This window comes from Drosophila guanche, unplaced genomic scaffold, assembly GCF_900245975.1.
Source record: "Drosophila guanche unplaced genomic scaffold, DGUA_6, whole genome shotgun sequence".
Taxonomy (NCBI): domain Eukaryota; kingdom Metazoa; phylum Arthropoda; class Insecta; order Diptera; family Drosophilidae; genus Drosophila; species Drosophila guanche.
Window position 1 is genome coordinate 676,232 of NW_022995763.1, and position 12,419 is coordinate 688,650.

Here is a 12,419-nt window from a genome sequence, read left to right on the forward strand (position 1 = left end):
GACAGGGACTGTGGCGTGCCGCTGGCGATTATAAAAGAGCCTCCCCGACGCCACTTGGAACGCATTGTCCATTCGCTCTTGGAGCCGCGTGGAGCTCCTCCAACCAGTGAACCAACCACACATACTTATCGTATCCGTATCCGTATCCGTATTCCCGTATATCCAATTCCGTTAATCGCTGAGTGCCGTTCACGTGCATTGTTACCAACCAGGTCCGGAGGGCAGAAAAACGTTTAAGTTTGCGAAATCGACGACGACAACAACAACGACAGCATTGGCAGTAGGTGCGTAACCCAAAAAATCTCTTATTCCCTGTAGCTATAGCCAAGGATAAACATGTTATGAATTCATGAATCATCATTGAGATTTAATTGAGTTTCAATTGGTTTTTCGTAACGCTTCTTCCTGGTGCTTTTAACTCGTAAATAAGATTAAGATGCAAAACGAAATCTTCTTTTTCTGACTGCCCAGCCGTCGCGGGCATTATTCCACATTTTTTATTCCGTTCCGTTCCGTTCCGCTCCGATCTGATTCGATGACTTCGCAACGCAGTACAGAGTAAAGGCTTAAAATATCAAAAAACAAAATTAATGCATAAATTAATTATGCAAACTAAATTGTCGCACGCCTGCGGAACGAAAAAAAAAAAAGGGAAAAAGAAAGCAAATTGCTGGCAAACGGCTGAACGGGTAAAACGGGAAGGTACAGAAACACCTGTCCGCTCCGTTCGAAAAAAGCGATCCTCATTCTTACAAGACGATGCAAGATCGCTTCAATCTCTTCAGGAGTTCTTCTTCTAATCAGCTCCCATGATCTCCGAGTCTGAGTCGTATTGTTGCAGCCACTTGAATCACACTGATCTAGAATAGCTTGGAGAAGGTTTTTTGCCGTTGCCGAGAGAGAGAGAGAGAGAGAGAGTTCAATTCCAGACGAGCATTAGTCATGCGTTGTTTTGCTTCTTCGACTTTTTCGCACATAGATCGATCCATGAAGTAACTATAAGAAGGTCTCGTCGTCGGCATCGTTTCTCGTCTTATTTCCTTAAATTTGCTTGTCGACACGGAAGGTTGAGCGCAAACCCCATTGTCGTTTCACTAACACCTACAGCAAGAGCCCTTTCACTCGCATTTATTTTTGCCGACGAGACCTCCTTATATAGTTGCTTCATGGATCGATCGATCGAATACGAAACTAGGAATTCCGTCTAGCACTTTTAATGTTTAATGCTGTCCATCTGCTCTTCTGGCGCTCTTCTGATGCTCTTCTTCTATAAGACGCTCTGCCTCTCTGAGACTTTTGTTTTCGTTTCGTTTCGCACAATATTGTTTTCAATTGAGAATTGGACAATTAATTGAAATGTGTTGTGCAGGGACGGATATCAATTGAAGATGAAGAAAGAGCGCGTGAAGGAGTGAAGACTACAAAAAAGAAATAAAACCAATTCGAACAAGTTTGGGCCGGGACGGGCCCGGGCCGCACGCAGTTTTCTTTAAAATTCAGCAATAACAAAACACTCAATGAGCATGTACATAAATATGTACGAGTATGTGCTTAAATTGTTATTGTTTATAGATTAAACTTGGACACATTACGGACACATGCACGTACGCCCCAAATTGAACTCGAATAAAGCGAATGCAGAAACCCAACCCAAGCAGCTGTCGATATCCAAGACATCCACCACCCAGCCTCCCAGCGTTCCATTTCGGATCGTTTCATAGCTGCGCCTGCTCCTTTCTTTGTAATGAAAAAGTTCCCTGAATAGTTGCAAAGGGGAAAAGGAAAAAGACCACACTTGTTTATGGATTTGGAACTCAGCCCTTGGCATGCGAGCCGACTGATCCTCCCCCCGAGTTCGAGGTGCTCAAACTTTTCAAAGTTCAACGCTCAGTTTCAACTCCACACAAAGGTTTATACGTTATGAATGCTTTGTTTGAGGAATTAGGCTGTCCGTCAAAGAGCATAATTATCCATCAAAATGTTGTTTGTTTTGTGTCTGTTTGTTGACAGTTTTGCTGTGGGTGGAGGCAGAGGATGACAATTTCTAAGCATTTCAGAAATGTCTAATTAAATTAATTGTGGCCAGGCCAGGCCAGGCCACCCACACACATAAACCCACACACATGGGAGGAAAAAGTACAGTTTGATTATGGCGAAAATTGAAATTAAAGTGACAATGAGAAATGTGAAATGAGTAAAGAACACGTTCCCCACCTCGAAGCTCGGGTCGGAGGTGCGATAATAATTTCCCAAATGAGGCAACCAGAAATTAGCGTCAAGTTACGCTCCACAAACGAATACCCGAATGGGTTGGGGCTTGTGGATTAATCAACTATTATGCAAGTCCCCCACCCGTTGGGTCCACGCTTTCATTTAATCTAAGGCCACAAAACGTGACTCTCAAAGAACTCTGCATACGTACAAAAAAGATCTCAGATTGCACTTTCCATGCTTCGCTTTGCTTTGCTTATCATGAGTTTCTGGAGAGACGTGTAAACGTTGAAGCTGCAAAAGCGCCAGCAAGTCAAAGGCAATTAGCCCACCACTGATTGACTTTTAGGACACAGGAATGATCTACGTCCTAGCCGCGTAATGATGGACTTTTGGCTTGTAATTACCTGTAATTACTTGTTGAATCTTTCTTCATATTTGAATTGTTTATATTGCTTTTCGAGAGACTTCCTCCCTGTCTCTGCGACTGCGTATCTGTATCTCTGCTGACTCAGTCACATGGCCAGCTTACACGATCATTGCTCGCTCGCATCGATTCCAATGTATCAGTAATCGCAGTGAAAACCAACAACACCCAATGCGCTGTGCATATATAACAATATCAGCAGTATATGTACGTATATAAACACAAACAACAACAATCATAATAATAATAATGCCGTTTATAAGTATCAAGTATTATTCTTTTGATCACTTAAGCCGCTGCCTGCTGCCGTTAATTGTTCAACCCTCACAAAAGGGTTTACGGACTCTCTCATTGGGTTTGTCATCTCTCTCTCTCTCTCTCTCTCTCTCTCCGTGTCCATCCATCGTTAATCATCAGAAGTTATGAACTTGAATCGCAAAGATCATGAACTGATGCCAAAGGGAAATCATGATCAAAAGGTTCTCTCTTATGTAATTACAATTTTCCAAGATTTTCATATAAATAGTTTCAAACTGAACATTTAATGATGAATTATTGTTTCGGATTCCGGGAAACGCCGACCAGTTCCAACTATTTCTGCGGTTCGCGCCTAAATTTTGAATTCTAATTAGCCCGACGGGAACAATGGAACATGGGAGGGGGAACACGGTGTGCACTGGAACGGGAAAGCCGCGTCGTCGCTCTGAACGTTGCTCTGATAAGCCAGCCCAGCCAGCCCAGCCCGCCTCAGGGCGTGTTCCAGTTCCAGTTTGTTCCGACACGATCGTGGCGGCACTGTCTCCAGCTTGGGACGCCTTTTTGGTGTATTTAAGCGCGCGCGTAACGCTTCTCAGATACTTTCCACCATTTGGCGCGAACAAACGCTCATCGAGAGACCCGCTATAGACCCGCTAAATACCGCTAAAACGTACCGCCCCGGCTTACGCTCTCCGCCAGCTGTAGTAAAACGCCAAAATCAACCAAATCGAATTTCGGTTTTTTTGTTTTTTAATTGTATTTTGTTATTATTATTGTTTGAGTTTCTGTGTGTGTTTGTGTGTGTCTTCGTTTTCGTTTACGTTTGACTCCCAATGCAGCAAGTTCGGCATTCCCGCACCGCGTCCGACCGTTAAAGTTTTTAATGTTTTCGCAAGTTTTTAGTAGTGAAAATTGTCGGGCCAACCTGAGAACTTTGCGCACCACAACCAACAAAATCGAAAAAAAGCAGAAACAGTCGCTTAGCTGACACCCAAAAATAAATTCGAAATAACTACAATTTGTTAGTATACTTTCCAAACGAAATCCAAAGACCCAAAAGCAACAGCAACAGCAACATAAAATCACATATGAAATAAATACAAATAAAAGAAATACCCGAAAAGCAAGTGCAACGAGCAGCTTTCCCGTCTGCCCCTTTTGTCAAAGATACAATCATTTATTGATAAACAATAAGGCCTCCCCTGCCCCAAGTGCAATTAAGCGAAAACGGTTCGATTCGTTTCGTGTACCCCCCCCACCAACCAGCCAACCAGCCAACAGGTGTAAACAGGTAAAAAAAAAAAACAAACGAATATCATTATCGGTTGCTCGAGTCAAGGAAATTAGTAAACGAACCAATTAGCGAGACTTAAATGCCGAATGCACCAGAACCCAGAATGTTATTGTAGAATTTCAGAAGAAATCTTGGAAAGTGCCACCAGCATTACTGGGAGTAGAGCAATTAAGATTGTTTTTTAGCTAGAAAGCTAGAAGTAAGGATTCATAATTAAGGGTTTCAAGCAATAATTTCATATAGCAGCTTCTTGAAATCATTGAAATCCGTTTCGATCACATAGATCATGAGCATGCCACCTAAAGGCGCAATGTCTCACTTTTGATGTGCTAATTAATTTGAGATATGTATGGAAAAAAAAGAGCAAAACAAATGCTGCACCATAAACGATCCAAGCAGCACAGTCTCGGTGTTCCCCTTCATGCCAACCTCCCCCCACTTCCCCACATGCAGCGGCTGACATTGAAAGTCTGTCTGGGAGTCTGGTGGGACCCCGTCCAGGTCCGAGGTATTTCATTCACACGCAGTTTTTCCAGTTATGCGGCTGCGAAAAAAGACAATCGTAATAAATAATAATAATCGCAGTCGCAGTGGCAGTGTAAAGTGTAAAGTGGAACCGAATACCTCGTAGATATCCAGTTGGTATCGGATTTCATCAGATCTACATAACTATCTCTGATGGAAAGGCAAATAGAAATTGAAATGGAAATTGGTGCTGTACTTGTACCTGGCACGAAGGCCGGTGAAGGGCCGGCGGAAGCGTAGGCGTTGTACGCATCGAGGTCGGTAACCAGCTCTCAGTCAACGAATTACCATTAATCGGTATAATCGGTATAGTGGCAGCATAAAGCATATGTTTGAATGTATATTCAATGTAAGAAATGCATTGTTGCAGTCCCACCTGCAGAGCTGAATGTTACGAGACACTCTCTCTTGCTCGCTCTCTGCTGCTGGCGCCACTGCCGCTGCCGCTGCCACTGCCGCTGCCTAACTGTCATCTTTTGGCTTTACGCTGCACTTGCGGTTCCTGTTCTCCTTCGCTGCGTGCATGCGTGCATGCGTGCACTGCCTGTCCTCTCGCTTGCGCCAGCAGATTCAATCGATGAACGATGAGGTCATTGTAGATTTGTTGTTCCTTTTCGCCTAATGAATAAAGTGAAAGATTGCGGCCATAAATCAGAAATTGAAACTGCAATGGAGCCGAAAGAAATGCCGTTGCCATAATTAGACCAGAATCATAACCAGATCCAGAGCTCTGTTAACTAGCAGCTGTTTTGCTGGCACTGCGGCACGTGACCGCACAGGCAGGCCATTAACCAATAACCAAATTGAATAATTTAGTGCATACATTTGCACACAAACATACATACATACATGTTTGCTCGAGCGCGTGCGCCGTTAACAGTGCGCCTGGAACGCGTTCGATCCGCTCTCCTGCATTAACAGAGCAGTAACAGCGCCAAGCGCAGAGGCAACCGACGAGGTTACAAAAAAAAAAATCATTTTATTTTCCCAATTATTTATTAATAAAAGCGTCGCAATATAAACGCACCAATGCGCTGCTCCGTCTGCGCTGGTGGGTTTTTTTTTTTAGATTTCACGCCTTCAGCATTTTGGCTAGTTCTCGACTATTTTGGGGTATAATTTTTTATTAATCAATTACGACAACGCTGTTTGTCCCACCAATTAGATCTCGATTGATGTATGTATATTGTATGTTTGTATGCGTGAGCAGATCGTTTATTAATTTCATTCAATTACTCCTCAATGTTCGCCTTGGGCGCCCAATTGAGCGAGTCGACACGGGGTACGGGGTTAAAGATGTAAACCAAAGAGATTTCAACTAATATCTTTCCCTCTCTCTCTCTCTCTCTGTTTCTTTGTGTGTAATTGCAGATCGCTAAGCAAGGCACGCACAACTGTACTTCTGTAAGCAGCCCCTGGCAGCATCCAAATCGAACAATTTAATTTCCTTTTTGCTACGCGCACAAAAAGCCAACAAAAACTTGAACTATAGAATGGTAGAAGGTGATTCTGCAAAAGGTAAAAGCGAATGTAAGTATACCCCATCGGGCAGTGGGGGAGAATTGTGCAAATGAATTAACTAATATCATCTACAGCCTATAATGTAGAAGCTGGACTACAGCCAAACTACAATCAGAGCGCAGCAAGCAATCCAACAAACCAATCGATTGGCAACGCCAATCCGCACATCGACAATCGAGCGATCATTCAGCCGTACTCCCTGGGCACGGGCGCCAAGCAGCCAGAGTATCAGTTTGCGGCTGACAATCGCGGCTACGAGCCGGACACAAGCAACACCAATGGCAAGCAGCAGGACGTAGAGCGTGCGGTGGTCGGCGCTGCCGGCGACACCAGCACCAGCACCAGCAGCACCGCCGAGCACAATGGCAAGGGCGGGCGTCGCGGCAAGAAGGGGGCACCGCTCCCAGAGCCCACCAGCCCGATAGTCGCCAACTTTGAGCGGGCCATCGAGCTGTGCGGCTATGGCAAGTTCCACTACATACTGCTGGCCATTTGTGGCCTGGTCAGTACATCGGAGGAAATGGATGTCATCTCGATGTCGTTCATTCTGCCATCGGCCGAGTGTGACCTCGATCTCAATACGGAGACCAAGGGCTGGCTCAATTCGATCATCTTCATTGGCATGATGGTGGGCGCCTACTTCTGGGGCAGCATCGCCGACAGCTTTGGCCGCAAGAAGGTTCTGATTGTCATCTCGTTCATGAATGCCTTTTGCATTGTTGCGTCGTCGTTTTCGCAAACTTATTCGTTTTTCATGCTGTTTCGATTTCTCAATGGCGCAGCGTAAGTAAAAGTATATCAAATGAATATCTCCCAGCAGTCCCAGCAGTCCCATCAGTCCCCATCCATCATCCATTGTCGATCCCACTGTTGGTCGAGTGACACACGGCCCCGAAACCCCGCTGTCCCAGGGTGTTAATTCAATTAACTTTGTTATAAATAACAACAAAAATATTTGAGCCACAATATCGTGACTGTTTATGCTAATTAAAGGCTCGAATCTGAGCCCGAGTCCGAAACCATTGCTGCCACAGCCCAAAAAAAAAAAAAAAGGAAACAAAAAACAAAAAACAAACCACAGAAAATCTCTGCCCCACATGGGCAGGCCTTGGCCCCCTGGCCATAAGTTAGTCATCCATTCAGCCCATCAGCTAGCCAAGTTCCCCCACATTGATCATTATTTTTCCCAATCCTCTGCTAATTACTTGAGCGTACGCCCAGAAATACATATACTAAATATACTAAAATACTAAATAAATATACCAACCAATTATTTTGTCCCTTCCTTTTTGTAGGCTCGGAGGCAGTGGTCCTGTCATCTGGTCGTACTTTGCCGAATTCCAACCGAAAGCGAAACGTGGCTCCATGCTGAGCTTCATGGCTGCCTTCTGGACCTTTGGTAACCTGTTTGTGGCCGGCCTGGCCTGGCTGATCATACCCACGGACATTGGCTTCATGACTCCATATTTCACATACAACTCGTGGCGCATTTTCCTGCTGGTCTGCTCGCTGCCATCGTTCCTGGTCGGCTTTCTGCTCTTCTATCTGCCGGAGTCGCCCAAGTTTCTGCTGACGCGCGGCAAGAAGGATCGCGCCCTGGCCATCTTCCGCGGCATCTTTGTGACGAACACACGCAAGCGGCCGGACGAGTACATGGTCTACGATCTGGAGGTGGACGAGAAGCTGCTCGAGAGCTCGGCGAACAGCAAGAACAAGTATTCGCGGATGGTCAGCGGCATGGTGGACCACAGTCGTGCGCTCTTCAAGTCGCCCATTCTCAGATTCACCATCGTCTCGATCACCATTAACTTTACATTCCACATTGGCTACTATGGACTGTTGATGTGGTTCCCGGAGCTCTTCAATCGCTTCGAGGAGTACGAGAAGGCCTTCCCCGACACGTCGGCCGGCGTCTGCACGGTCACCGAGTATGTGGTGGGCATTGCCCGCGAGAGTGCCAACAATGGCACCTGCTCCTCGGACATACCCCAGTCGGTGTTCATGGAGTCACTCATCTCGCTCGCCTCCGCCCTGCCCGCCAATCTGCTGGCCATTCTCGGCATGGATATGCTGGGGCGGAAGTTCTTCCTGATTGCCGGCACGATGACCGCCGGCATTTGCTCGGCCCTCATGTACTTTGTGCGCAGCTCCCTGCAGAATCTCATTGTGTCGGCGATCTTCAGTGGCGCCATTTCGGCAGCCAATGCGGCCCTCGACTGTCTCATCACCGAAGTATTCCCCACCAAGCTGCGTGCCACCGGTGTTGCCATCTCCATGGTGGCCGCCCGTCTCGGCGGCATCATTGGCAACATTGTGATTGCCCAGCTGCTGGACAACTACTGTCCCTCGCCGACATTCATTGTCTCCGGCCTGCTCATCGGCGGCGGTCTCATGTGCCTCCTGTTGCCCAATACGACGCGGAAGGAGCTCAACTAGGGAGTCTCCTGGTGCTACCAAACTAGCAGCCAAACGAAACAAAATTTCAACAACAAATCGCCAAAAAAAAGAACAAAAAATAGTAAACCAGAAAATATAAATATTTATGTAAAAACAGCAGCAGAGCCAGCTGCAGATAGAAAGAACAGGAACAAGCCCCCACCCACCAGCAAACCCACACCGCAGTCCAACATTTAATTTTCCCCAACCCCAACCACAAGCCCCTTTGTGTATATATGGTGTGTGTGCTATGGGAACACGACTATTTGTATCATCGGTAATTATTATAGCGATAGCGATAACAATTACGATAACGATACAAATCGTTCTGGTCTAATTTTAACGCCTATCGGAATTTAAATCGGAAAAACAAAACAAAAGCCCCACAAAAAGTAACCAAGAAGCCAAACCCACCCAACTACCCCACAAACCCTAAGCCAGCGAGAAGATATATACAAATATATAGCAGCTAGAATCGATTGCGATCGATTTATGTATTGTATGTACGATATGTATTTTGTGTGTAGTAGTGGTAGTAAGTAATATATACATACCTACATATATACTATATACAGATATTTGGCAAGCGCCGGCGCCAGCTGAACAGCAAACAGCAGAAGGAAGTTAGAGACGAGACCAACATAAATGGTGCCGAACAAAAAAAACCGAAGCAAAGCAAAAGCGAAAGCAAAAGCGAAGCTCCCTCCCTCTGTTGTCAATTATTGTTTGTTATTATTGCTATTATGATATAAAACATTTATATACATACAATACGTATATACCCTTATCTTTATATATAAACATACATACATATGTATCAAATAACATTCTATAACATATCCATACAGATATAAATGTATACAATATTTTTTTTTTTGTTTTTTTTTTTCGTCGTCACTTAGGACAAAGCACAGGAAGTGAAGGAATAATTGTAAAATTTAGTTATGTCATTACAAGTTACGCTACATATACATACAAACATATACATATGTACATACCATGTACAAGAAAACAAAAACCAAATAAAAAAGAACAAACCACAAGATTTTGAATGCATTTTTACATTGGCTTAAGGTGAATTTACTAACATATTCACCACACACCGCACTGAGTGTTAGCAGTTGCATTGGCTGCTACACAGACACACACACACACACACTCAGATAACTGGAACAGGCAAACACATCTCCCACCACATCTGTGAGGCGGAGGGGATTGAAACACGCGACTTGCCTAATGTTTATTTGCTCAATGAATCTCCCAAACGGACCCGGGGCTGTGGCAAATATTGACGAGGACGTGCAACTGGCTGGGCCAGCATTCCGGAATTAGTGTTAATTAAATAAATACACGAGGCAGATTCGCAGACTCACTCATTCAACAAGAGAATATACTAAGCTACATCCATATTCCCCTCCACTGTTGTTATATATTATTAATATCACTTGACCGGCTTGACCAAACACACACATATGTAGAAATTGCTCGAAGAAAGCAAGAAAAACGTGCACAAATTTGGCGAGCAGGCGAGGAGTGGCAAAAGATGATCCAACAGCTGATTGGCCAGCTGAGCTCCAAACACGAGGCAGACACTTCTGTAACATGTAGCTTCCAATTTTACAACTTCAATTGAAATGTATTCATATTTATCTTTTGTTGTGACTACAATTAGAGTTGGGCATTTATAGGAGCGCCAGAATACTTCAGATAGAATGCAAACGTCGCTGCTCTGCAGCATCGTAAGAGTAACTAAGTTAATCCTAAACCTATTAGTCTTTGGCTCAAGCATCGCTTTGGCGGTACTGCTCGCTGCTGCTGCTGCTACTGCTACTGCTACTGCTTTCGATGCTCATCGATCTGCCTTCGTCACGTTGCGGAGGGGGAGCGGACCGGACATCATTTGTCGGTCCGTTTCGTTTTGCGCTGACGCAGCGCATCCTTGGCGTCCCGTCCATGCTGGCTGTGCTTGTCCAGGGACTTTTCCACCATCAGATCATCGGCATCGCCACCGCCAACATCGTCTATGTCAGACTTCTCGTCCAGCGAGAGAAGATCGTCGTCGCGCAGGCTGCTCGTGCTGGTACTGGAGAGGATCACACTGCCTGCACCGGACTGCAGCGTGTTCGTGAGCCGTGCGTACTTGATTTGCAGACTGTGCAGCCAGCTGGCGTCGGACCAGTGGTACCAGCTGAGCAGAAAAACGACCAATATAAAGAATAGATTGGTGCTAATGGCTGGAAATGGATCAGGCGCAAACAGAACAAAACAGAATTAGATGATAATCGCCTTGGGGCGTGCTGCCAACTCAATTGAAACATACCCACTATGGCCGAGAGGACGGGCCAATTGAACATTATGTAGCGCAGGCCGGTAAAATCGGCCACTATGTGCAGTGTGACCGTGTAGAACTGAATTTTCTGCGACTGTATCTCCACATAGACATCGGTGATGGGATGCTGTCGCTCCTCCAGATAGCGTGAGAATATCTCAACCGGCACCTGCTGGAACTCCTCCTTCCAGCCGAGCACATACAGCGGACTGAGGGCCCACGTGGATATCATTCGGATGAGCGGCGAACGGTAGCGCATCATGGCCGAGCGGCACGAGTGGCCGCGCAGCAGAGAGTCATAGTCGCGCATCTCGGCGCACACCATAAACATGCCCAGCTCAAGATTCTGCGGCGACTCGGGCATATCAATATTCACGATAACCTTGTACGCTTGGCCCACCATCAGCAGCTGTTGCTTCTTGGTCAGCGAGACGTGGGCGTGCGGGAAGGTGCAGGGAGTGCTCGTCTCCAGGCATGTTCTACAATTGATGGTCGTTGGTAAGTTTTTATACATATACGCACTGGGCAACCATTATTTACTCACTTGAACTGCATGTGAACGGGGCGCGTGTGCGAAATGGCCGGCATGTAGATATAGTAGAAGGCCGCGTACATGAACACGGCCAGCCAGATGATCAGGACGACGGCAAAGGCGATCAGTCCCAGGCGCAGCACCAGCTCCCGCACAGTGCCCACCTTCTCGTCCGCCTTGCTGCGCACCCGATCGTACACATTCCAGCCGACATTGAGGGCTGGCCGCACCAAAAAGCGTCGTCCCAGACCCAGCGGATCGAAGCAAAAAACAATGAAGCGCACCAGGAAGTTCATGATGTTGTTGGCCTTGACTGAAGCAGCAGCGAATGCAACACACAAACTGAGGCGTCGCCAAGTTGACATCAACTAAATACGGTTATTGTTATTGCCGGGCAATAAGTGTTCTGTACGTATCAACTGATTGCTTATCGACTCGATAGTGGGATCCGACTTTGCGTTTTGGGCTATTGCGGGATTTGCATGGGTCCTCTCGCTCGCACGCACGCTCTGTTATTATCTGCCCCTCGCCCTGCGCCCAGAGCTGATTCATGTGCACGAAAGAGTCCGCTTTGCCATCGATAGCCAGCGCCAGACGTTGTACCAGCTCAAAGGTCAATGCTACAACAGAGCAGCGCAACAGGCAGCAGACTTGAGTTTTGAGATTTGAGCTTTTCGATTTGTAGTATTCGCTGCCGGCGTTCCCTTCCATTTATTTATATTCAGATGATTATATTATACATATGTTTATGTTTCAGATAACAAAAACAGCTACAAGCTAATCAGCAGGTTGTGGCGGGATCACTCATCGTCACCGAACATCGAATGGCGATAAGTGTCATTATCCTTAACCAATTGCACTCAAAATAAATGCTCAATGTTTAACG

General features: G+C 45.9%; 2 protein-coding genes across 2 annotated transcripts; one reads left to right on the forward strand and one right to left on the reverse strand.

Moving 5' to 3' along the window:
* Positions 1–54: 54 nt before the first annotated feature.
* LOC117590985 (synaptic vesicle glycoprotein 2B) lies at positions 55–9,682 on the forward strand. The gene is made up of 4 exons (XM_034284060.1): positions 55–284; positions 6,087–6,245; positions 6,311–7,019; positions 7,532–9,682. The coding sequence occupies exons 2-4, from the start codon at positions 6,209–6,211 to the stop codon at positions 8,670–8,672; spliced, it is 1,887 nt and encodes a 628-aa protein (XP_034139951.1). The 5' UTR covers positions 55–284; positions 6,087–6,208; the 3' UTR covers positions 8,673–9,682.
* Positions 9,683–10,301: 619 nt separating this feature from the next.
* On the reverse strand, positions 10,302–12,241 carry LOC117590998 (seipin). The gene is made up of 3 exons (XM_034284078.1): positions 11,546–12,241; positions 10,993–11,480; positions 10,302–10,906 (listed from the first exon to the last, which is right to left on the reverse strand). The coding sequence occupies exons 1-3, from the start codon at positions 11,896–11,898 to the stop codon at positions 10,569–10,571; spliced, it is 1,179 nt and encodes a 392-aa protein (XP_034139969.1). The 5' UTR covers positions 11,899–12,241; the 3' UTR covers positions 10,302–10,568.
* Between the last annotated feature and the right edge of the window lie 178 nt (positions 12,242–12,419).

Excerpts from the sequence above, each read along its gene's own strand:
- LOC117590998 (XM_034284078.1), bottom strand. The coding sequence starts at position 11,898 with ATGTCAACTTGGCGACGCCTCAGTTTGTGTGTTGCATTCGCTGCTGCT. Across the intron at positions 11,481-11,545 it reads CCCGTTCACATGCAGTTCAA|AACATGCCTGGAGACGAGCA; the intron begins GTGAGTAAATAA and ends CATCAATTGTAG. Across the intron at positions 10,907-10,992 it reads CGTCCTCTCGGCCATAGTGG|CCATTAGCACCAATCTATTC; the intron begins GTATGTTTCAAT and ends ATCCATTTCCAG.
- LOC117590985 (XM_034284060.1), top strand. The coding sequence starts at position 6,209 with ATGGTAGAAGGTGATTCTGCAAAAGGTAAAAGCGAAT. Across the intron at positions 6,246-6,310 it reads TGCAAAAGGTAAAAGCGAAT|CCTATAATGTAGAAGCTGGA; the intron begins GTAAGTATACCC and ends TATCATCTACAG. Across the intron at positions 7,020-7,531 it reads CGATTTCTCAATGGCGCAGC|GCTCGGAGGCAGTGGTCCTG; the intron begins GTAAGTAAAAGT and ends TCCTTTTTGTAG.